The sequence below is a fragment of the Vanrija pseudolonga genome, chromosome 1 (genome assembly GCF_020906515.1).
Source record: "Vanrija pseudolonga chromosome 1, complete sequence".
In the NCBI taxonomy this organism is placed as follows: domain Eukaryota; kingdom Fungi; phylum Basidiomycota; class Tremellomycetes; order Trichosporonales; family Trichosporonaceae; genus Vanrija; species Vanrija pseudolonga.
In genome coordinates, this window is record NC_085849.1 from 4,084,104 (window position 1) to 4,102,941 (window position 18,838).

Genomic DNA, 18,838 nt, shown 5'->3' on the forward strand with positions numbered 1-18,838 from the left:
ATATGCTGAGAATGGGGCAAGTCAAGTACCAACCCCCTATGAGCGCAGCCAATCGGGCCCTTGTTTCCTCTATCTGAAGCAGTGAATCGTATGTTACATCTATGCCGGGCGTGTGGTAGAGCAGCATGGAGGAGCACGATCGCGTGTTCGGCTTGACGCCGCCACGGCGCCCTTCCAAGTGATCGTCGTCTCGGGCGCGTTTGACCATCAACACACTCACATCCAGTCACTCGACATCTTTCTATTCGCTCAGCTTCTTCCTTAATCCCACTCTCTCTCTTCTCTCCTCACTCTCCAACTCGACCACACCCTCACCGACACAACACAATGGCACGCCGTCATCCCCGCCTCAAGGGACGTCATGCTCCACCTGCGGTCAATAAGGCCAAGCTCAAGGCCGCTGAGACTCCTCCCCCACCCAAGGTGAGCCCACGACGCCTTCTCCCGCGTTTGCAAGCCCACTGACGATACAGCCCGACTTGACGGCCGCGGCCCGCCTCGTCGCCATCCCGCATATCCTCGAGGCGATCGTCGCCAACGCCGACCGTAAGACCCAAGTCGCCATGCTGCGCGTCAACCGCGAGCTCTTCCAGCTGGCCGGACGCGCGGTCTACCGCTGTCTCATGATTGACCAGAACACGATCGGCCAGGGCAAGGGCGACAACCGCTTCCTCGGTATCATGTACGGCGCGCTCGTTGGCGGCCACTTCTTCGGCCGCCTTCCCCCAGACTGTGTCACATTCACCACCGACTTCCTCGGGAGCCTTGACGACGACCTGCTCGCGGGCCTCGACCACATCGACGAAATGGGTCTCGGGATCGGTTCGGACTCTATCGCGATGAACATGGTCTTCGGTACCCGGCTCTTGAACAAGAGCCGCACTAGGTTCTACAACCCCGAGACCAACTTCAAGCGCCAGTTGCTCGCCTTCACCGAAGTGCTCACCGTCAGCACGCACCACTCGTGCTCGTGCGCCATCTTTGACGGACAGTGGGCCAAACTCTTCCCCAACGTCAAGACCCTGCGCATTTCCCCCCTCAAGTCCGTTCACAACGCCTTCGGCCTCGTTCCGATGTGCTCGCCTGGCATGAATCCGTGCGGCACGGGTGACCGTCCGTGCTCGTTGCTCACGGAGCTGAACCCGCGCAAGATCGTGTTCCGCAACGTCGACGGGTACGGCCTCCCCCTCCCAGACGACTTCATCTGGGATATCTCTCCCGATGTCGAGGTGGTGGTCTTCCTTCCTACCGACACCCGCGAGTACGGCGGCCCCCATCGCCTGTGGCTGTCCCTCTCTGCGCAGTTCCCCCGCGTGGCAGAGGTGAAGATCGTTATCCTCGGCAACTACGACGGGGTGAGTGCGATACGCGACCCTTCGGTGAAGCCCGACTTCCTCATGGGTTCCATCGGGGCAATTGCTCTCAACCTGATCTTTGGAGACGCCGCCCTCGATATGCTGGCCCAGATGGAGGCGGGAGCCGCCCTCGTGAAGACATACCGGAAGTATCGCACCGACCACCCCGACCGCATCAAGTCGCGCAAGTGCATCGTCTACGGACTCGAGACCCTCAACTGTGATCTCGAGGGGAGTCTCCAGGTCCAAAGCTTCAAGCAGTTGTTCCCATCTCAAGCTGTCACGCCTGGCAGTGCTGTCGACCTCATCAAGAGGGAGGTCATGACCCAAGTCCTGGCCCTCAACGACGCCAAACCCTTCCTCCGTTCCTTCTTCATCCCCATGTGGCACAAGACCAACCCCAACTTTGTGTTCTCGACCCTTGCACAGTACAAGGAGGACGTGGCATCGAGGTCGGCGGAGATCAATCCGAGTGACTAGGCGGCGGCGGCGGCCTCGCCTGCAGTTGCTGTGGGACCAAACCCACCCTCTTGTTTGTAGTCCTGGTAGGAGCGCTTCGCTATTCCGCCAAGTACACACGTATGAATGCCCCGTCGTGGGCCTCGGCTTCTGCATCTGAAGGAGGAACCCTGGTTGTCAGTGGCGCCTCTCGCCGAGGGCGAGGGGCGCACCAAGACAGCCAGCACCTCCACGGAGCTGTGCAATGATCGTCCCCTCAAACGTGCCCCCAACGCTCTCACAACCAGTCACTCAACTCCTTCTCTCTTCCTTGCACTGTCTCGCTGCCCTCCCTCTCCAACTCACCTCCTGTCACAGGACAGACGCACCCACGATGTCGCGCCGTCATCCTCCCCCAAAGCCCGCGCTCCCTGCCCTCGACCAAAATGGAGACCAAGACCACAAACACCCCTGCCCCCATCGAAAAGGCGAGCACTGTCAGCAGTGTCTGTCAACCCCTGTCCGACGGTTGAAGACGAAGTCCAACCATGCAGCCGTGGACCGCCTGGTCACTATTCCCCGCATTCTTGAGGCGCTAGTTGCCCACGCCGACCGAAACACCCGGGTCGCTCTGCTCCGAGTCAACCGCGAGCTGCTCCACCGTGCCAGCCCACAGCGTACAGGTACCCCACCAACGACCAAGACACCAGCAACCGACTCCTCGGCGTCATGTCCGGCGCGATGATCGGCTTCCGTTTCAAGCGCCTCTCCCACCCGACTGTCTTACCTCCTCAGAGCATGCCAGCCTCGGGCGCCTCGAGGACCTCGAGGGACTCGAGGGACGCGGAACGGAACGCCTCACACTGGATCTGGTCTTTGCGAGCCGAGATGCCGAGTTCAAGCGCTCGTCGAACAACTTCAAGCGCGAGCTGCTGGCCTACACCGAGGTGTTCACCATCGACATGCATCACTCATGCTCTTGTGCCGTCTTTGCCGACGTCTGGGCAGAGCTGTTTCCCAACCTCATAGTCCTCCGCATAGCACCTATCATCTCCGATCGTGCCGACAACTGGTGCGTCGCACCCATGTGCTCACCGGGCATGAATGCATGCCCATCTGGCGACGAGTCGTGCGCCTTCCTCACCAAGTTGAAGCCAAGTAAGATCGTATGGGCATGGACTGCCGGTTCCGACAACTTCCAATGGAACTTGGTACCCGATGTCGAGGTCTTCCTCTTCCTCTGTGCGTCATTCCTCGCGCTCGGCTCCCCCCAGCGTCTGTGGTTGGGCAGCCTCCTTACCCACTGGCCCAGGATGCCGGCAATCAAGATTGTCTTCCTGGGTAGCTTTGAGGGCAGCAGCCACGTGGGCGTTGTGACAGTGCTCCCCGACAACATCAGGGCGTCGGTGACCGCCGCCGGACTCAACAAGCTCACCTCAAGGATTTCAAGGCCCTTGCCAAGCAGGGCTTGGCCAAGCTCGTGACAACCTACAAGCATTACAAGGGACGAAAGGTTACTGTTACGGTCTCGAGACCCTCAAATTTGAGCTCAAGGACAATCCTCTAGGTCTGTTCCCCTCCCTGTCCATCTCGCTCCACAGCATTCACGAGATCGTCATGAATGAGATTAAGACAGAAATCCTCGCCAGTTGCACAGCTGTCCCGCGGCTCGCCTCCGCCCTCGTTCGCGTATGGGACAAGAACAGGACATAGAACTACACATTCGCTCCCCTCGATGACTCCATGGACGATGTGAGGTCACGTACCGCGGACGTAACCTCGTGGGATGAGACGCGAAAAGCAATCCTGCGGGCGACAAAGCAATCCCAAACCACACAAGTTTAAATACGAAAGGAATGCTCAAACACACGGTTGTAAACACAAACAGAACGGCTAATAGTAGTCGGCCATACGATGCAAGTTTGTACATATCAATGGCGCCCGACGGATCTCGTTGCAGGCACATTCTGGCAGACTGGGAAGGTTTCACACTGGAACCATACATGACGGATGGGCGTGAGCCTGACCATGGGACGCGTATTGATTCACGGATACGCGCCGCACCAACGTATGCGACATGCTCGGGGAATAGTTCCAACAACGCGAGATATCGGCGCTCGAAAGCCCTTCCACGGCCTCCCCGCCGCAGTTCACCTCCCGCACAACTCGACCCCCAGTCCCGCCCGACGATAAATTGCTTCAGGGTCGTCGAAGCCTAGTGCCAAGGAGTTGAGGGCACCGATGACCTCATCCGCCCCAACGAGCCGGTTGCCGGCCGGTTGTCGCTGACCCACGTTATCTGCCTGCCCCTCATGCTGGCCCATGAACACAACCTTGACTTCTGCAATAGAAGGGAAGTGGGCAGTGAGGCATAGGAACAGGCGAATGGGATTCGAGAACTCTCCATCATTGACCTGGAGGAAAATGACCACTTCCACATCCTTGACATCCCAGAGGAAGTCGTTTGGGAAGCAGAACCCTCGGTCATCGACATTGCGTAGAACGATCTTGTGGGGCTTTAATTTGGTAAGGAGAGGACACGGGGTGATGTCAGCCTTGGGGCAGGCTATGCGGCGTTGGCAGCACAGCTCAGGCAGTGGGGTGGAGTGATTCGTCGGTGCCACTCGAAGAATCTTGATGTTTGGGAACAGGTCGCCGAGGTACTCGGCAAAAATGGCGCACGAGCATGAGTGGTGGGTGCCGATTGTGAGGGTCTCGGTGTATTCGAGAAGGGGGCGCTTGAAGTTGGTGCGGTAGGGCTCGAAATGGCTGTCCTTGGTACCGAAGGTGACATCGAATCCCAGGCGCTCTGCTTCTTTGAAAGGAAGGTCCCCCAAACCCTTGGGACAATGAATCGGCTGGCCATCAAACATGCCGTTGATTAACCTGCAGCAATCGACATAGTGCGAAGGCACATTCCCTTGGAACGGGGCGCCGACCATGATGCCCTTCAACATGCCAAAGAAACGGCCTGTGTCCTCGCCGATAGAGAGGTGACGGTAGATGTAGGGGGCAGCAAGGCGGTGCAGCTCTTTGCGGGTACGGAGGAGCGTCACCCTGGTGTTATGGTCGGTGTAGCTGACAATGGCCTCGAGGATGTGTGGGATGTTGTAGGCATGCCTCTCTGGCGTGAGCGGGGTAGTGGGGTCCTCAGCTTCGATCTGAGGTCGCGTCAGCGGTTTCTACGCCGGCCGGCCGGAACAACGGCGTGTGCGTACCGGAGCCCGGACCGCTGTCATAGTGTCGCTGACCGTGTTCGTTGTCTCGACATCAGGCGGAAGGGAGCTAGGGACGATTGGGCGACGGCGACGAACTGGGCGGGGCAGAGGCTGGGGTAGGGGTAAGGTAAAGCGTGATGGCATGGTGTTAGAGTGAGTGAGGGAGAGAATGGAGAGTTTTTGTGAGGAGAAAGGAGAGTTTGACCGTGCAAAGAGATAAGTGTCGGGCGATGGTTAAATAATGATGGCGCTGCCGGTGTAAGCGGGCTGCCTGGACAGTGGCGGTGCAGTACTTGTGATGATAGCAAAAGAGCGTGCCCAGGGTCTTTGTGTCGAGGGATTGAAGTATTGGCACACACAACAATGGGATGGATGCACCATAGATGAACTGTGACCACAAGTGGCGGCAAGAGCGGTGCCATTTTACGCCTTTGTTTGTGTTTTTCCTGGCAGAAACACAACATTGATGAGTATACATGCACACAATACGAGAGTGCATCCGAGGACGGGGTGTAAGGTGCCCTCCAGTGCTACAATGCACAATGTATGACGAGGCAGAGCTGCATGAGTCCATGCGTCATCTAGTCACTGGCATTGATCTCTCCAGCCCTGGCCGCTTCATCGTTCATGTAGTCCGCGATCGAGCGAAATGTGATATTGTTTCCCGTCGCCTTGTTCCAAGCGGCCGTATCGAATGGAAGCTCCGGACCAGGGTGGCTGAGGATCATCTGGCTCTTGACTTCCTTCTTGATAACCTCAACGACCAGCTTGCGGCTTGGCTCCTGCGCAGGATCCGCAGGCGGGAACAGCCACAAGTACCGGCGGATTACGAAGCTCTGGCCGAGAATGTACTTGATCTTGCCGATACCGTAGACGGTGCAGCGGCGAGTCGGTGTCGGGCGCGTTGCGCGGAGGTGATCGTACGTCGCTCTCATCTTGCCATACTCCTCAGTCCTGCTCAGGAGATTGATGCCTTGCGGCTCGCGGACGCGCTGGAACGTCGCGGCGGAAAGCGCACCGACAATGAAGTCCGGGCAGACGCCGACGGGGTTCAGCTCGCGGCGGAACATCTCCTCCTCGCCGATAACGCCCTCGTGCTCGCCGATCAGGACAATCTTGAGGTCGGGGACGCTCCAGAAGTGGGTCATGATGGACCGGAAGTAGCGGTTGATCTGGTAGTGCTCCTTGTCATCGATCGGGAGAAAGTACACGACGCTCTTGACGCCAGGCACGTCCCACACGTAGCCGTCTGGAACGGGGAACGCCGAGCCGTCCATGTTGCGCAGGACGATCTTTCTCGGGCGCAGCTTGGTGAGGAGGGAGCACGGGGTGAGGCTCGAGGCGCACGCGTTGTGGCCGGGGTGGCACGTCGGCATAAGGTCGAAGGGCGTGAACGCCACGCTGCGGCCCATGGCATCGCTCGACTTGCGCGGGGCGACGCGCAGCACCTCAACATTGGGGAAGAGGTCGGCCCACTGCTCGGCGAAGATGTCGCACGAGCACGAGTGGTGGGTGCCGATGGTCAGAACCTTGGTGTACGACAGGAGCGCGCGCTTAAAGTTGCGCTTGATCGGGTTGAAGGCAAAGTCCTTGGAGCCGAAGATGACCTCCATCGCGATGGCGTGGACGATCGGCGTGCTGTGCGGGATGTTGTCGTCGAGGGCGAAGAACTTGCCGAGGTGCCTACCAAGGCCGGGGGTGAGGAACTCGATGGTGAACGTCGCACAGTCGACAGGGGTAGGCCCATAAGCCGACGAGCCGATCAGGGCCCCGCGCATGACGCGGCGGATGAGGTTGTCCTTGCCTTGGGAGAGAGTGAGGCAGCGGTACAGCTCGCGTCCGGCGGCATGGTGGAACACCTCGCACACGCGGAGTAGGATGACCTGGGTGTTGCGCGTCTCTGAGGCGGTAATGGACTCGACGAGGTGCGGGATGGCCAGCAGGCGCTCGGCCGCCGTGTTCTGGGACGTTAGCGCGCAGCGGGGGGCGTGGAGGGACAGAGAGTACTCACGTCGTGCTGGGTCATGGGGTATGTGAGGCAGTTGTATCTCCTGAAGAGAAAGTCGGTGGAAGAGGGGAGAGTGAGTGAGTGAGTGACTGTGCAAAGAAGAATCGAGTGAGCAGCGACGAAAGTGGAAAAGTGCGACTTGGGCGTTGACTGGATTGCGGATTGTGCGTGTGCATGGATGGATGTTGCGCCCCAGTCCGCGCCACTTCTGCGCCCTCGATTCATGGCGGTGGATTTGCTCGCCATGGCGCCGCCAACCAACCCTCAAAAAGAGTGCCGCTGCTTCGTTGACATGGAAGGAGGGGCGATTACGGCCTCAGCTGCAGACTGGATGCATCGGAGAATCAATGTCCAGTCTCAAGGGCCCTTGCCAGTGTCCACTTGCGTTCTCACACACAGTCTAACAGATGCATTACACGCGGGGTCGTAAGGCTCCCGCCTAGTGGTTGAGGTGGTTGGTGCACAGGACGAAAAAGTTGTGCATGTGCGTTGAGTGAGCCATGTTCGGGGGCCTAGTCCTCGGCGTTGATCTCCGCGAAGCGCGACGCCGAGTCCACCTTGTACTCGGCGAGGGTGCGGAAGACAAAACTGTCGCCACCTTGCGCCCACGCCTCCATGTCGAAAGGTAGATGGGGGTAGGTGGCTTTCATGAACAGAGACTGGCTCGGTGCTTCTTGCTTGATGATGTGGACGATCTTCTTGCGATCGAGAACTTGCCCAGGAAAGATTTCGTTGTAGAGGGAAAGCTGGTGGCTCTGCTCCACGGTGAACGTCAGAGTGCCGACGCCGTACACTGTGCACTTGCGTGACACTTGGTTGCTCTTTTGGAATGTAGTACGGTACTCGCGGAGAAAGTTGGGGTCGTGCCCGATGCCCAGCGGCACCTTCTGCTGCTGATTCATGAGGACCGCATTCAATAGGCTCATAACAAGGTCCGGGTTGACACTCTCCCGTGTGACAGCACTGCGTGCCATAACCTCTGTGGCTCCCAGCGCCCCTTCATGCTTGTCGTAGAAGACGATTTTGATCTCCTTCGCCTCGCTCAAGTGCTTGAGTAAGTTTTGCAGGAGTCCGAAAGGGTTGTGGTACTCGCGATTGTCGACAGGGAGGAAGCATACGACTGCTTCAAGATCGGGGATGTTCCACCTTGGGCTGTCGAGGCCCACGAAACCATCGCCATCGACGTTGCGAAAGACGATCTTGCGCGGCCTGACGCCGGTCAGGAGAGGACACGGCCTGGACCCGTCACATGTCTGCTGTAGGACGAAAGGAATATCCGATTTTCTTGGTGAAACGCGCAGCGTCTTGAGCTTTGGAAAGAGAGTGGCCCAGTGGTCGGTGAATAAACCACAGAAACACTTATGGTGGGTGCCCAATGTAAGGACCTCGGTGTTTGCCAGCAACGACCGCTTGAAGTTGGTGGGGTATGGCTTGAGAGTATGCCAGTTTCGCGTGCCGACGGGAACGTCACCGGCAATGTTCTTGGATGTATCGTTGGCGATTTTGGCTGTGGCGCGAAGCCTAGACGTGTATGTCTCGTCGAACGAGGTCAGGACGTTCATCATCATACTGTCGAGTGCACTGTCGGCGCAGCACCCGTCCGTCGTCGGGTGGGAGCCTGTCCCGATAAGCGCTCCACCCAGGATGCCAATGAATCCGAAGACTGGGTTTGCCAGGCTGATGTCGAGCTTGATCACGCGGTAAAGTTGCTTCCCCGCCATACGGTGCAGCTCGCCGCACGCGGTCAGGAGCGTCACTTGAGTTGAGCGAGACGAGAAGCCGACGATGGCCTCGAGGATGTGGGGGATGGCCACGATGCGGTCGATGGCCGACTCGGACTGCGAGGGGCGTGACTGGGCCGTCAGCGTCTGACGGAGGAAGGCGGCAAAGGCCGGCGTGCGCGTGGGGCTGCTCACTTGGATGGGGGCAAACAGCGGCTGGCTGACGGCATACCGAGCAAGCTGTGTCGGATGGCGGTGGAGCAGGCGAGAGGAATAGGCGAATGCCCGCGGGCCGCCGAGTGATGAGCTTTGGTTGTCTGGCATTGGTCGTGATGAGTGGTGGTGAGGTGGTGAGGTGGTGAGGTGATGAATGGTTGAGTGAGAGAAAGAAAGTGGGAGGATGTTGAGTGACGCCGTTGCGGGATGCGCCCCCCCGGTTTCCATGTCGCCCAGCGGTCTGTGCGTGGGGCGCAGTGGCGCACGCGACTCGCCTCGTGCGAGGAGTGACAGACAGGCGTCCGTGCCCCCAGGTGAGGTGCTCCACCATGAGAGCACATGCAACGCGGTCGTTTGGGAACGGCGGCCCCTCTCATCTTTTCGCCCGCAGTCTAGTCCTCGGCATTGATGTCTGCGCTGCACGCCGACTTGTCCCTCTTGTAGTCAGCGAGGGTTCGGAACACGGCGTTGTCGTTCCCTCGCCGCCAAGACTCAATGTCGAAGGGGGAAGTCGGGGGAGCCGGCCGTAAAGCGGAAGAGGGATTGACTTGGGGCTTCCTTCTTGATGATGCTAGTGACCTTTTTGCGGTCGTAGAACTGCCCCGACGATGGCGTCGAGGATATGCGGGCTGCCAATGAGGACGTCAATGGCGGACACTGGGTGGGTCGAGTGCGCCTGGCAGATCAGCATATGGGGGTCCTTTGGTAAGGCGGGCTTGACTCACCTGAATGGAAGTGATAACTGACTGGCTGGCGCCATAGCCATCAGTCTCGGTCAGGACATACTCTGGGGTCATTGATACTCCTTCAGTCGAGTCAGAGAGAGAGTGGGAGAAGTCAAAGTGAATGTGGACAAGAGTGCCCCAGTTCCTTGTGGATGGAAGTGGCCTGTGAGCTGGGTGGCGCTGGGGCTCTCGAGCGACGACACCCATAGATGCCATGACAGCCACCGCGTCACCGTGGCCATGCGTGAGAGGAGAGTGGTGCGCACCAACCCACTCCTTTGGATGTCGACAATCCCGATGCCAGTCGAATCCTCACGCTGCACGGGGGTGATGAATGCATTAATGGCGGGGCCGTGAGGTGCCCGCCGAGTGGTGTGAGTACATACAAGTGGTGTGTGTGTGTGGTGTTGAGTGCTGCCGTCGTCGTCGTCCGCCTATGCTACAGATCCTTCCGCTCCAGGCCTAGTCCTCCGCGTTGATCTCTGCTCTGCGCGCCGACTTTTCCTTCTTGTAGTCGGTGATAGACTTGAAGGTGACAAAGTCTTGGCCCTTCTCCCAAGCAGCCCTGTCGAACGGAATCCAAGGGTAAACGCTGGCCTTGAACAGCGCCTCGCTCATCGCCTCCTTCTTGACAATCTCCACGACCTTCTTGCGGTTGATGGCGTGGGACGGAAACAGCCTGTGGTACAGGGGAACAAATGTGCTGCCCGACAGGTCAAAGTTGAGGGCTCCGACGCCGTATACCGTGCACTTGCGTCTGCGTGGTGCAGGGTCGGGCGTGCCTCGATGCGATTTGAGTGTACTGACGAAGTCGCCAAAGTGGTGGTCGAGGGGGAGGCCATCAAAGTCGCTGCGCTCGTAGCGGTGACTTGAGGTCCCGGCACCAATGAGGGTCATGATGATATCTGGGTTGACCGGCATCCCGCCGAGCACAGTGCGCTGAAGGAGCTCGTCGACTCCCACGGGGCCTTCGTGCTTGTCGTAAAACACCATCTTCATCGACTTGGCACTCTCAAAATGCGGGATGAGCGACAGGAAGATGCGGCCGTCGTTGAACTCGCGCTGATCGACAGGGATGAAGCACACAAAAGTTTCAAGATCGGGCACGTCCCAGATGTAGTTGTCGGGTATTGGAAGGCCGCCGCCATCTAGGTTGCGGACGACGATCTTACGCGGCTTGAGGTTGGTGAGGAGGGGGCATGGACTGAGCGAGTCGCAGGTGTGAGCCAGTTCAAACGGCCTTTCCGACTTGGACGGGGCGATGCGCAGTGTGCGGAGGTTGGGGAAGAGCGTCGTCAACGACTCGCGAAAGAGGTCGCAGAAGCACGTGTGGTGAGTGCCGACGGTGAGCACCTCGGTGTGCTTGAAGAGCGAGCGCTTGAAGTTTGTCACGCGGGGCTTGTATTTGTGATCCTTATTGCCGATCACCACATCAATCGCGAGGTCCTCGACCTTGCTTCCCTCCAGGAACCGCTTGTGCAGGTCGGCGAGGATGTCGGGCTTGAGGATGTCGAGAAACTCGGCCGCAAACTCGGTGCAGCCGGTCGGCACATTGCCGTTAGACCCAGTACCGATGAGCGCGCCGTGCATCATGTCGAGAAAGTTGCGCTGGTTGATCTTGATGATACGGTAGATTTGCTTGCCGGCCATGCGGTGAAAGTCGTGGCATACGCGGAGCAGAGTGACCTGTGTTGCGCGAGTCGAGTGGGCGACGATAGACTCGAGGATGTGCGGGATGGCAACGACGCGGTCGACGGGGGCCTCGGTCGCTTGGGACTGGGCCATCAGTTAAGGTTTCGACAGTGTGTGCTCTCACCTTTATCGGAGCGAAGGAAGGCTGGCTGACCGCATGCCGTGCCAGCTGGGTTGGGTGGCGATTCAGCAGGCGCGACGAGAGGGACAGTGGCCGCGGCCCCAGCGAGGCCAGCAGGCCGTCGCGCTGCATGCTGTGGGTGGCGATATGGTGAGGATGCGTGAGTGGGTTGGGGTGAGTGAGAAGAATGAAAATGCAAAGTAGTTGGGTGACGACAGAGTGACTGTTTAGCTCGGTGTCGCTGTCGAAATTGATGCGCGCAATCGGCACACCGTCGGGCGGTGGTGGCGACACGCACCAAACGCGTCACGCTGACAACCGGTCGCCGGGGGGTGTTACTAAAAACGGCGTCTGCGCTTTCAGAATGTCAACAATCCCTTCGCCGCCTTCCCCGGCTTCCTCGCCTTCCCTTTGTCGCCACCTATCCCACATCCTCCACCGCACACACTGTCATATGCTCACGAGCCATGCATACTGTGGCCCGTTGGGGGGTGTTGTCTACCTCTGGTCATCGTCGTCGTTGCCGCCGGCCTTGCTGCTGATCCCCGCAGGCAGGATTCGGTCCAGCCAGGCGTCACGGGCGGCACGTCTCACTCTCGCTGCGCGTCGTTGGTACAACCACTCGTGCCTCATGCCTGGACGGGCTGGACGAGGGTGATGTTGTCTCCCTTGAGGAGGATGCGTCCTGGGGCATGTGTGAGCGTGGGGAGGGGGGCAGGGGCAGCTAGAGAACAATCCGGCTCGTGCAGCTGCCCAGCACGCTGCCGCACTCACCCAAATCCCTAGGAGGCTTGACCTCCTTTCCAGGCTTGGCCGAGCAGTCGTACACCTCGACAGCCTCGTCCAACACGACGTTCATGAACTCGTCAAAGCCCTGCGGTGTGAGTGCTGGCAACCAGAAGTCGAAGCAGCACTTACAATGATGTAGGCGTCGATGCGGAACTCGGTGTTGTCAAACAGCCAGATAGACACGCGCTGGTGCTGTAGGAGTAAAAGTCAAGGTCGCGGAGCACGAGCAAAACAAGACGCCGAGGGTCAGCTACCACTTCCTTCCTTCCTTCCTCGCCGCAATCCGCCCAAACGCACCTTTTGCAAGAACGAGAAAAGGATGTTGATGGGCTAGCGGGTGTCAGCTCGTGTCCACCAGATATGTGCTGCTAGCCAGCATCGGGGCGCACTCACCTGAACCATCACCTTGCGACCACCCATCTTGGACAACAGCTAACTCTTCTAGTTCTACGCCGCCAGGCTTTTCGAGCAAGGGTTTCGGGGTCGGGGCCGGTACGTGATCTCGATCACGGGGCGCGCGGGGGTCGAGAAGCTGGGATGAGGTAGAATCAAGCCGGGTCGCGTGGACGTGGATTGAGAGTCAGTGTTGTTGGCTCGTTGTCGGTGTAAGAGGCGTTGAAAGTGGGAGGCCTCACGAGTTGGGAGCTCGGATTAATGGCAGCAGAAATGCTGGGAAAATAATAGCCACGCGGTGGTGGGCGCCGCCTTGCTTGGAGAAATGCTTCCGCTAAAGACAGCCTGTTCGCCTTTCCTAATACTTCCCTAACTGGTATTAGAGGTATTAGGACTGCTTTAATGCCATCCCAATACGCAACAACAGCCGATGTGTTCCACCACCATGAGGCCCAGATGCGCGTTAGAAGCCCACTATTTCCCCGCTTGACCAGCAAAGAAGCATTAGACCCATCTTTCGGGACGCAGCGCGTCGAGGGCGTGGGCGGGGGAAGTCTGGTCAAGAGCAGACACAAGCCCAAGCTTTCTGACGCATTGCCACACGTTCTGTCCCAGAATGCACGAATGCATGCACATATTCCGAAAGCATCAACGCATAGCGTGCTCGTTGCTCACAGTAGCTGCAACCGCCGCAAGCAGCCAGCCAACCGTGCAAGGGCAGCGGGCCAATGGTGGTCGAGTCGGCTATCACCCGGTGCTCCGGAATCAGACTCCTCCCAAAACCGATCTGACCGACTCAATCTCCCAACTTTTTAGTTGGTATCCTCCTAACATCCTTCCTTCCACTGTCTCTCCCCTATCTCTCTCCGCACCGCCATGTCGTCGCCCGTGAAGAAGTACAAGATCCACGTCCCGGCCACGACGGCCAACATTGGCCCCGGCTTCGACGTGTGCGGCATCGCCCTCTCGCTCAGCCTCACCGTCCTCGTCACGATCCCAACCGACGGCAAGGGAGACGCGATCCCCGTCATCTCGTACACTGGCCTCGACTCGGCCAACGTCCCGCTGTCGCCCTACAAGAACCTGCTCACCCGCGTCGCGCTCTACGTGCTCCGGAGCAACGGCGTCGACTCGTTCCCTCCCGGCGTGCAGATCCACGCGCACAACGAGATCCCCTTCGGCCGCGGTCTCGGCTCGTCGGGCGCCGCCGTCATCTCAGGCGTGCTGCTTGGCAACCTCCTGGGTAACCTCAACCTCCCCACCTCGCGCCTCCTCGACTTTGCCCTCATGGTCGAGCGCCACCCCGACAACGTGACGGCTGCGCTCGTCGGCGGCTTTGTCGGCTCGTACCTCAAGGAGCTCGCCCCCGAGGACCTCGAGGCCGCGACCGTCCCCCTCGCCGAGGTGCTGCCAGAGTACCCCCCTGACGCTGGACCCAACTGGGGCGAGCACCCTCCCAAGGCGCCCTACGGCATCGGCCACTACGTCCGCTTCGGCTGGGCACCAGAGATCAAGGCGATTGCCGTCATGCCCCGCTTCGAGCTGGCCACTGCCAAGGCTCGTGGCGTTCTCCCCAACGAGTACTCGCGCAAGGACATTGTGAGTGGGCCATGGCAGCCGGGTGGTGGCAGCGGCCAGTTGGTGCCGTCGACAAACAGAACTAACCCGCCCCAGGTCTTCAACCTCCAGCGCTTGGCTGTCCTCACCACCGCGCTCTCGCGCTCGCCTCCCGACCCGGAGCTCATCTACGACGCCATGAAGGACAAGCTCCACCAGCCCTACCGTGTTCCTCTTGTGAGTGTGCTGGCGCGCGCGCCTGACTTTTGGGTGCGCTCGCGCACAAGCCTGTCCGCCACTGACACACACGCCCCCTCCTCAGATCCCTGGCCTCTCCGAGATTCTCGAGAAGCTCACCTACCAGACGTACCCTGGCCTCCTCGGTATCTGTCTGTCGGGCGCCGGCCCGACCATCCTCGCGCTGGCCACGGACAACTTTGACACCATTGCCAAGGAGATTGAGAGGATATTCGGCACGCACAACATCGAGGTCGACTTCAAGACTCTCACCATTGACACCAAGGGTAGCTGGGTCGAGGAGGTTGCTGCCGACGCCACCATCTAAGCGTCGAGGGATGTACACCCATCGCCATCTTGCACAAAACGAGAGAGAGAGAGCGCCAACTGGCGAGTGTTGTAGGTTGAAAGTTGTGTCGCGGGGGACTAGAGCCATATCGTCATATCGCCTAGAGATGCATCACGGCATACAATGTGGAGTGGCTGGGTGGGGTGGTCGCCCTGCGTACAGTTGATCGAGTGGATCTAACTTCTGATCGGAGTCGACGTCGGTGTCGAGGGCGTACAGACGAGCCACACTGCCAAGAGAGCCGCCCAGAGAGAGACGGGCATGACGGGAGTATTTCTCAGACTGTGTCGTCGCAGTCATCCACCGCCTGGAATCTCAAACGCGGAGAGCCATCCAGGGTGGGTGGGCGGCTGCATCACCGCCACCGCCACCCCGCCCGCCGCCTGGCCGACTGCCGCCCGCCCGCCCGCCCACCGTCGCCACCCAGCACGACTCGCAGATCGACGAGGCGAGCGAGGAACCGAGACATTGTAAACCCCGTCTCCGCCCAAACTTCGCACCATTAGATCGATCCTTTGACATCTTACACCTCTCGACATCAATCACCATCACTAGCAGGCCTTGGGCAAGGCACTGCATCAACATCTACCTACGCGACCCCCTACTACCCACCTCGCTCTCGGGCCTCGGGCACTCCCACACACAAGCCGACCCCGAGCCTTCTTGGCGCCCCCCAAACCCAACTCGAGAGGGCAGAGTCGACCCCGCCGCCGTGCCCGGACTCGACCTCGACCTCGCCTTGCCCAATTATTAGCATCGCACCCACTCCCCACCCCCACCACCGCACCGCCCGATGCAAGCGTACGACCCGTACGACCGGCGGACCTCGGCGCCCTCATGGCCGACACAGCAGCAACCCCCTCCACCGCAACCACAAAGGGAGTGACGTACCCCCATCCGTCGGCGGCGGCGGCCAAGGCAAACGTGCCGCTGGAATCGTCGACATCGTCGCGCGCCAAGCCGTCCACCGCGGCCTGCGCGTACCCCGAGCGATGCGTCTTCTGCAACGTCCAAGTCGACGACATCATCAAGACGATGCCCCCGTTCCTCCATCCGCCGACCGAGGCGCGCATGAAGGGCGCGGACAAGGCTTCGCGGTGCGCCAAGTATATCCGGAGCGACGACGGCAAGATCCTCATCACGGCCGTCTCGTGGAAAGCCAGCGGCGTGAACAAGGTTGTGAGTTTGCCTTGTGTCTGTGGAGCTCGAATGCCCGCTCGGTGCCGGCACCGTGTGCCCGTGTGGCCGAGAAAGACGGATTTGGACTTCGAGGTCTGGGGTCCTCTGGCTGACGCTCGGCGCCAGCTCACACGAGAACAACTGTGCAACGCATGGTATGTCCTCACGAATAACTTTTTACTGTGCGCGTGCGTCATGAGCGGCTTGAAGCGGGCCTGGGCGGACGGCATTTTCCTGGGCAATGCAGAGAGAGACGCGGGCGAGTGCAGGACACAGGCGTGGAGAGTGAGTAGGCTATGGCTGGGCGCTGGGCATCGCTGACGGGGGAACAGATAGTGCAGAAGCGGAGTACGTCGCCGGGGCTTGGCGCCCGCTGAGGCATGCTGACCACGCCCTCAGAACGGATAGACGACTTCATCTGGTCGCTGCACGAGCTCGAGGAGACGCGGACAGCGCCAACGAGCTTCAACCACGACCAGGCAGCGGCGCTCGAGCTGGCCGCGGCGTCAGACTACCGCGAAAAGCTGCTCACAGGCGACGGGTACTCGCTCGGCGCAGAGTGGATCCGGCTGCGCGACGGGCTCGTGGCCGTCGGCGGCGAGTACTACAAGCAGCTAGGGCCCATCCTCCCCTTCCCAACGGTAAGCCCGCACAACGCACAGAAGACACGGGCAGAACCAGAACCTCACACACCCCCGCAGGACAATGCCGAAGAGCACGAACCCTTACCGGCGTACTCGAAATAAACGCGTGCCCGCCCGCTCTCACGGGCCGTTTCAAAACGGCGTCGAAGGCGACACAGTCACCGACCCCATACCGTCAGGCCAGGCCAGGCCCATACCCCCGCGATCCATCAGACCCTCATACCCCTCGGTTGTACAGCACTGTTTGTATACTACGCACAGGGTGTGTATTAGACTACTACCCTGCATAGGCGCGAGGCCACAGCATGCGACGATCATGATGTTGCGTGGTGAGTGGGGGGGGGAGGGGGGGTGGCGTGGCGGGGTGACCGCGGAGCGTGTCACAGGTGTCGCGGAGATGATCAGCTTCTGAGTGTCTCGCGTCGTCGTCACATGGTACGAGCGAGCATGAGCCGAGGTGAATAAAGCGCTTGACAGCCATGCAGCCGAAGCCACCGCCGAAGCCACTCCCGCGCAATGCCGCCACGACACCCCCCAGGCGTCCGCAGCAGACACAGCCTCCTCCTGTCCGTGTGGTTCCTGGCCGTCTTCGTCCCCGTGTCTCTCGCGGGCCACAGCGCACAGTCCCGCGTCTCGACACAGCAGTGGGTGGGGGCGTAGGCGTGCTGACTGACTCAAGCTCAGTGCGGTGGAATCCGGCGTGCTGGTCGCGTTCGTGGCGGCCAAGGCGGGAGGTGTAGGCCTCGGCATGGTACTGGGTGGCGGTGAGTGGTGGTGGCACGGGTGGTGCTGACGCCTGCCAGTGCTCGGGCCGAGGCGCTAGTGGAGACAGACAATAAGAACCAACGAATGCAGAGAGACACACAGAGAGGGGCTACAACCTCGCGAGCTGGAGCGGACGCAACAGCTCGTCGAGCGCCAAGTCGAGCGCGGCGTCCCGCGCCTCCGTATCTTGGAGGCACAGCCGCCGACGTACCAGCACGCGCGGCAAGCGTGCGGTCGCCCGCGGCGGGGTGAGATTCTCCTCCGTCGCGAAGGGCAGGTCGAAGGGCGGTGAGAGCGGCGGCTCAGAAGTCGAGAGGGCGCGTTTGCGCGGCGACGGGGACGAGCACGGCGTGTTGGGCGGCGGAGGCGGGGCGAGGGTTTGGGGCGCTGCGGTCGAAGGGGGCGATGGTGAGGACAGTGGCGCGCGCATGTCGATGCGCAGGCTGGGGTCGCCTTGCTGCTTGTCAGCTTGGGAGAGGGAGGGAACGTACCACGACGAGGAAGCGCCATGGGCTTTCGAGGGGCGCGCCGGCAAGGGCGAGGCCGAGGACAGCGGCATAGACGCCGTGCGAGACGTGCCCTATGGCGGGCCCGCCGCGTGCGGCGTGATCCAGCGGCACCTGGGCAAGGGCAGGCGACACGTCGTCGCCGTCGCCGTCGCCGTCGCTGCCGACGAGCAACCGCCGCTCAAAGTCATCTGCATACCATCAGCTCGCTCTGTCCTCACCGGAAGAAAGGCGCACCTAGAGCGCGTGTCGCCTCCCTCACGGCGGAATGTACCCCCGCCCAAGCGTCCCGCGGTAGTAGCCCATTTGCGGCCACAGCGGCGTCGCGGAGGCGGGTGAAGAAGGCTGCTGTGGCGACGAGGTGGGCGTGCTCCTCCTGTGCTTGTGCGGCCGGAGGCTGGAGTCAGCTCGTCCTCCGGCGCGACTCACTCGGTGGTGCACTCGTCCCCCGTCGTCCTCGAGTGTCGTTCTCTCATCGCTGGCCATCAGAGTGGACGTTGAGGGAGGCAGCATTGGGCAAGTGAACTTGTCAACCCAGCCATCACTCACCAGCCAGCTTTATCACCTCGCACGCTTGCGACCTCAACTTTTCTCGCGGTGCCACAGATCCAGCGTACGTACGTGCCTTCACGACCTCGTCAAACGGCCGCCACTACCACGCGACGGCGCTGTGGGGTGTCGTGCCGTGGCGTGTGGCGTACTGGTCTGTGCGGCCGCGTGGCGGCGACAGCGTGGCGGCGACAGCTGGGCTGGGATCATGCCTGCGATCAAGCCGGTCGGGCATACCGTGTACGGCGCCGAGATCCAGAGGGCAGCACCGGGGCTGGCCGCGCCGCTGACGGGGGCCACAGCGACGTACTCGTACTCCCAACGGCCCGGCCACACGCCACGGCGTTCATCTCGTGCCGGATGGCGTCCACTGGGC

The 18,838-nt window shown here is 60.6% G+C and overlaps 11 protein-coding genes across 11 annotated transcripts; 4 read left to right on the forward strand and 7 right to left on the reverse strand.

The window, feature by feature from the left end:
• Positions 1-327: 327 nt before the first annotated feature.
• On the forward strand, positions 328-1,835 carry LOC62_01G001522 (uncharacterized protein; the record flags this gene model as incomplete). The annotated part of the gene is made up of 2 exons (XM_062768018.1): positions 328-423; positions 474-1,835. The coding sequence occupies 2 exons, from the start codon at positions 328-330 to the stop codon at positions 1,833-1,835; spliced, it is 1,458 nt and encodes a 485-aa protein (XP_062624002.1).
• A 404-nt stretch (positions 1,836-2,239) lies between these two features.
• LOC62_01G001523 (uncharacterized protein) lies at positions 2,240-3,360 on the forward strand (the record flags this gene model as incomplete). The annotated part of the gene is made up of 3 exons (XM_062768019.1): positions 2,240-2,290; positions 2,504-3,157; positions 3,193-3,360. The coding sequence occupies 3 exons, from the start codon at positions 2,240-2,242 to the stop codon at positions 3,358-3,360; spliced, it is 873 nt and encodes a 290-aa protein (XP_062624003.1).
• Positions 3,361-3,943: 583 nt separating this feature from the next.
• Positions 3,944-5,155, reverse strand: LOC62_01G001524 (uncharacterized protein; the record flags this gene model as incomplete). Its single annotated transcript, XM_062768020.1, has 2 exons — positions 3,944-4,954; positions 5,012-5,155. 2 exons carry the CDS (start codon positions 5,153-5,155, stop codon positions 3,944-3,946), a joined length of 1,155 nt encoding a protein of 384 aa, XP_062624004.1.
• A 437-nt stretch (positions 5,156-5,592) lies between these two features.
• On the reverse strand, positions 5,593-7,037 carry LOC62_01G001525 (uncharacterized protein; the record flags this gene model as incomplete). Its single annotated transcript, XM_062768021.1, has 2 exons — positions 5,593-6,972; positions 7,023-7,037. 2 exons carry the CDS (start codon positions 7,035-7,037, stop codon positions 5,593-5,595), a joined length of 1,395 nt encoding a protein of 464 aa, XP_062624005.1.
• Positions 7,038-7,531: 494 nt separating this feature from the next.
• On the reverse strand, positions 7,532-9,064 carry LOC62_01G001526 (uncharacterized protein; the record flags this gene model as incomplete). Its single annotated transcript, XM_062768022.1, has 1 exon — positions 7,532-9,064. The coding sequence occupies one exon, from the start codon at positions 9,062-9,064 to the stop codon at positions 7,532-7,534; it is 1,533 nt and encodes a 510-aa protein (XP_062624006.1).
• A 384-nt stretch (positions 9,065-9,448) lies between these two features.
• LOC62_01G001527 (uncharacterized protein) lies at positions 9,449-9,753 on the reverse strand (the record flags this gene model as incomplete). The annotated part of the gene is made up of 2 exons (XM_062768023.1): positions 9,449-9,613; positions 9,682-9,753. The coding sequence occupies 2 exons, from the start codon at positions 9,751-9,753 to the stop codon at positions 9,449-9,451; spliced, it is 237 nt and encodes a 78-aa protein (XP_062624007.1).
• Positions 9,754-10,006: 253 nt separating this feature from the next.
• On the reverse strand, positions 10,007-11,664 carry LOC62_01G001528 (uncharacterized protein). The gene is made up of 2 exons (XM_062768024.1): positions 11,498-11,664; positions 10,007-11,457 (listed from the first exon to the last, which is right to left on the reverse strand). Exons 1-2 carry the CDS (start codon positions 11,624-11,626, stop codon positions 10,144-10,146), a joined length of 1,443 nt encoding a protein of 480 aa, XP_062624008.1. The 5' UTR covers positions 11,627-11,664; the 3' UTR covers positions 10,007-10,143.
• A 278-nt stretch (positions 11,665-11,942) lies between these two features.
• SmE (putative small nuclear ribonucleoprotein E) lies at positions 11,943-12,871 on the reverse strand. The gene is made up of 5 exons (XM_062768025.1): positions 12,677-12,871; positions 12,581-12,613; positions 12,413-12,475; positions 12,269-12,368; positions 11,943-12,179 (listed from the first exon to the last, which is right to left on the reverse strand). Exons 1-5 carry the CDS (start codon positions 12,701-12,703, stop codon positions 12,124-12,126), a joined length of 279 nt encoding a protein of 92 aa, XP_062624009.1. The 5' UTR covers positions 12,704-12,871; the 3' UTR covers positions 11,943-12,123.
• Positions 12,872-13,468: 597 nt separating this feature from the next.
• THR1 (Homoserine kinase) lies at positions 13,469-14,948 on the forward strand. Its single transcript, XM_062768026.1, has 3 exons — positions 13,469-14,275; positions 14,351-14,470; positions 14,556-14,948. Exons 1-3 carry the CDS (start codon positions 13,553-13,555, stop codon positions 14,796-14,798), a joined length of 1,086 nt encoding a protein of 361 aa, XP_062624010.1. The 5' UTR covers positions 13,469-13,552; the 3' UTR covers positions 14,799-14,948.
• A 354-nt stretch (positions 14,949-15,302) lies between these two features.
• On the forward strand, positions 15,303-17,476 carry LOC62_01G001531 (uncharacterized protein). The gene is made up of 5 exons (XM_062768027.1): positions 15,303-15,998; positions 16,125-16,283; positions 16,331-16,346; positions 16,398-16,639; positions 16,700-16,963. Exons 1-5 carry the CDS (start codon positions 15,657-15,659, stop codon positions 16,742-16,744), a joined length of 804 nt encoding a protein of 267 aa, XP_062624011.1. The 5' UTR covers positions 15,303-15,656; the 3' UTR covers positions 16,745-16,963.
• Positions 17,477-17,709: 233 nt separating this feature from the next.
• LOC62_01G001532 (uncharacterized protein) lies at positions 17,710-18,399 on the reverse strand (the record flags this gene model as incomplete). The annotated part of the gene is made up of 4 exons (XM_062768028.1): positions 17,710-17,850; positions 17,899-18,104; positions 18,151-18,310; positions 18,343-18,399. The coding sequence occupies 4 exons, from the start codon at positions 18,397-18,399 to the stop codon at positions 17,710-17,712; spliced, it is 564 nt and encodes a 187-aa protein (XP_062624012.1).
• Between the last annotated feature and the right edge of the window lie 439 nt (positions 18,400-18,838).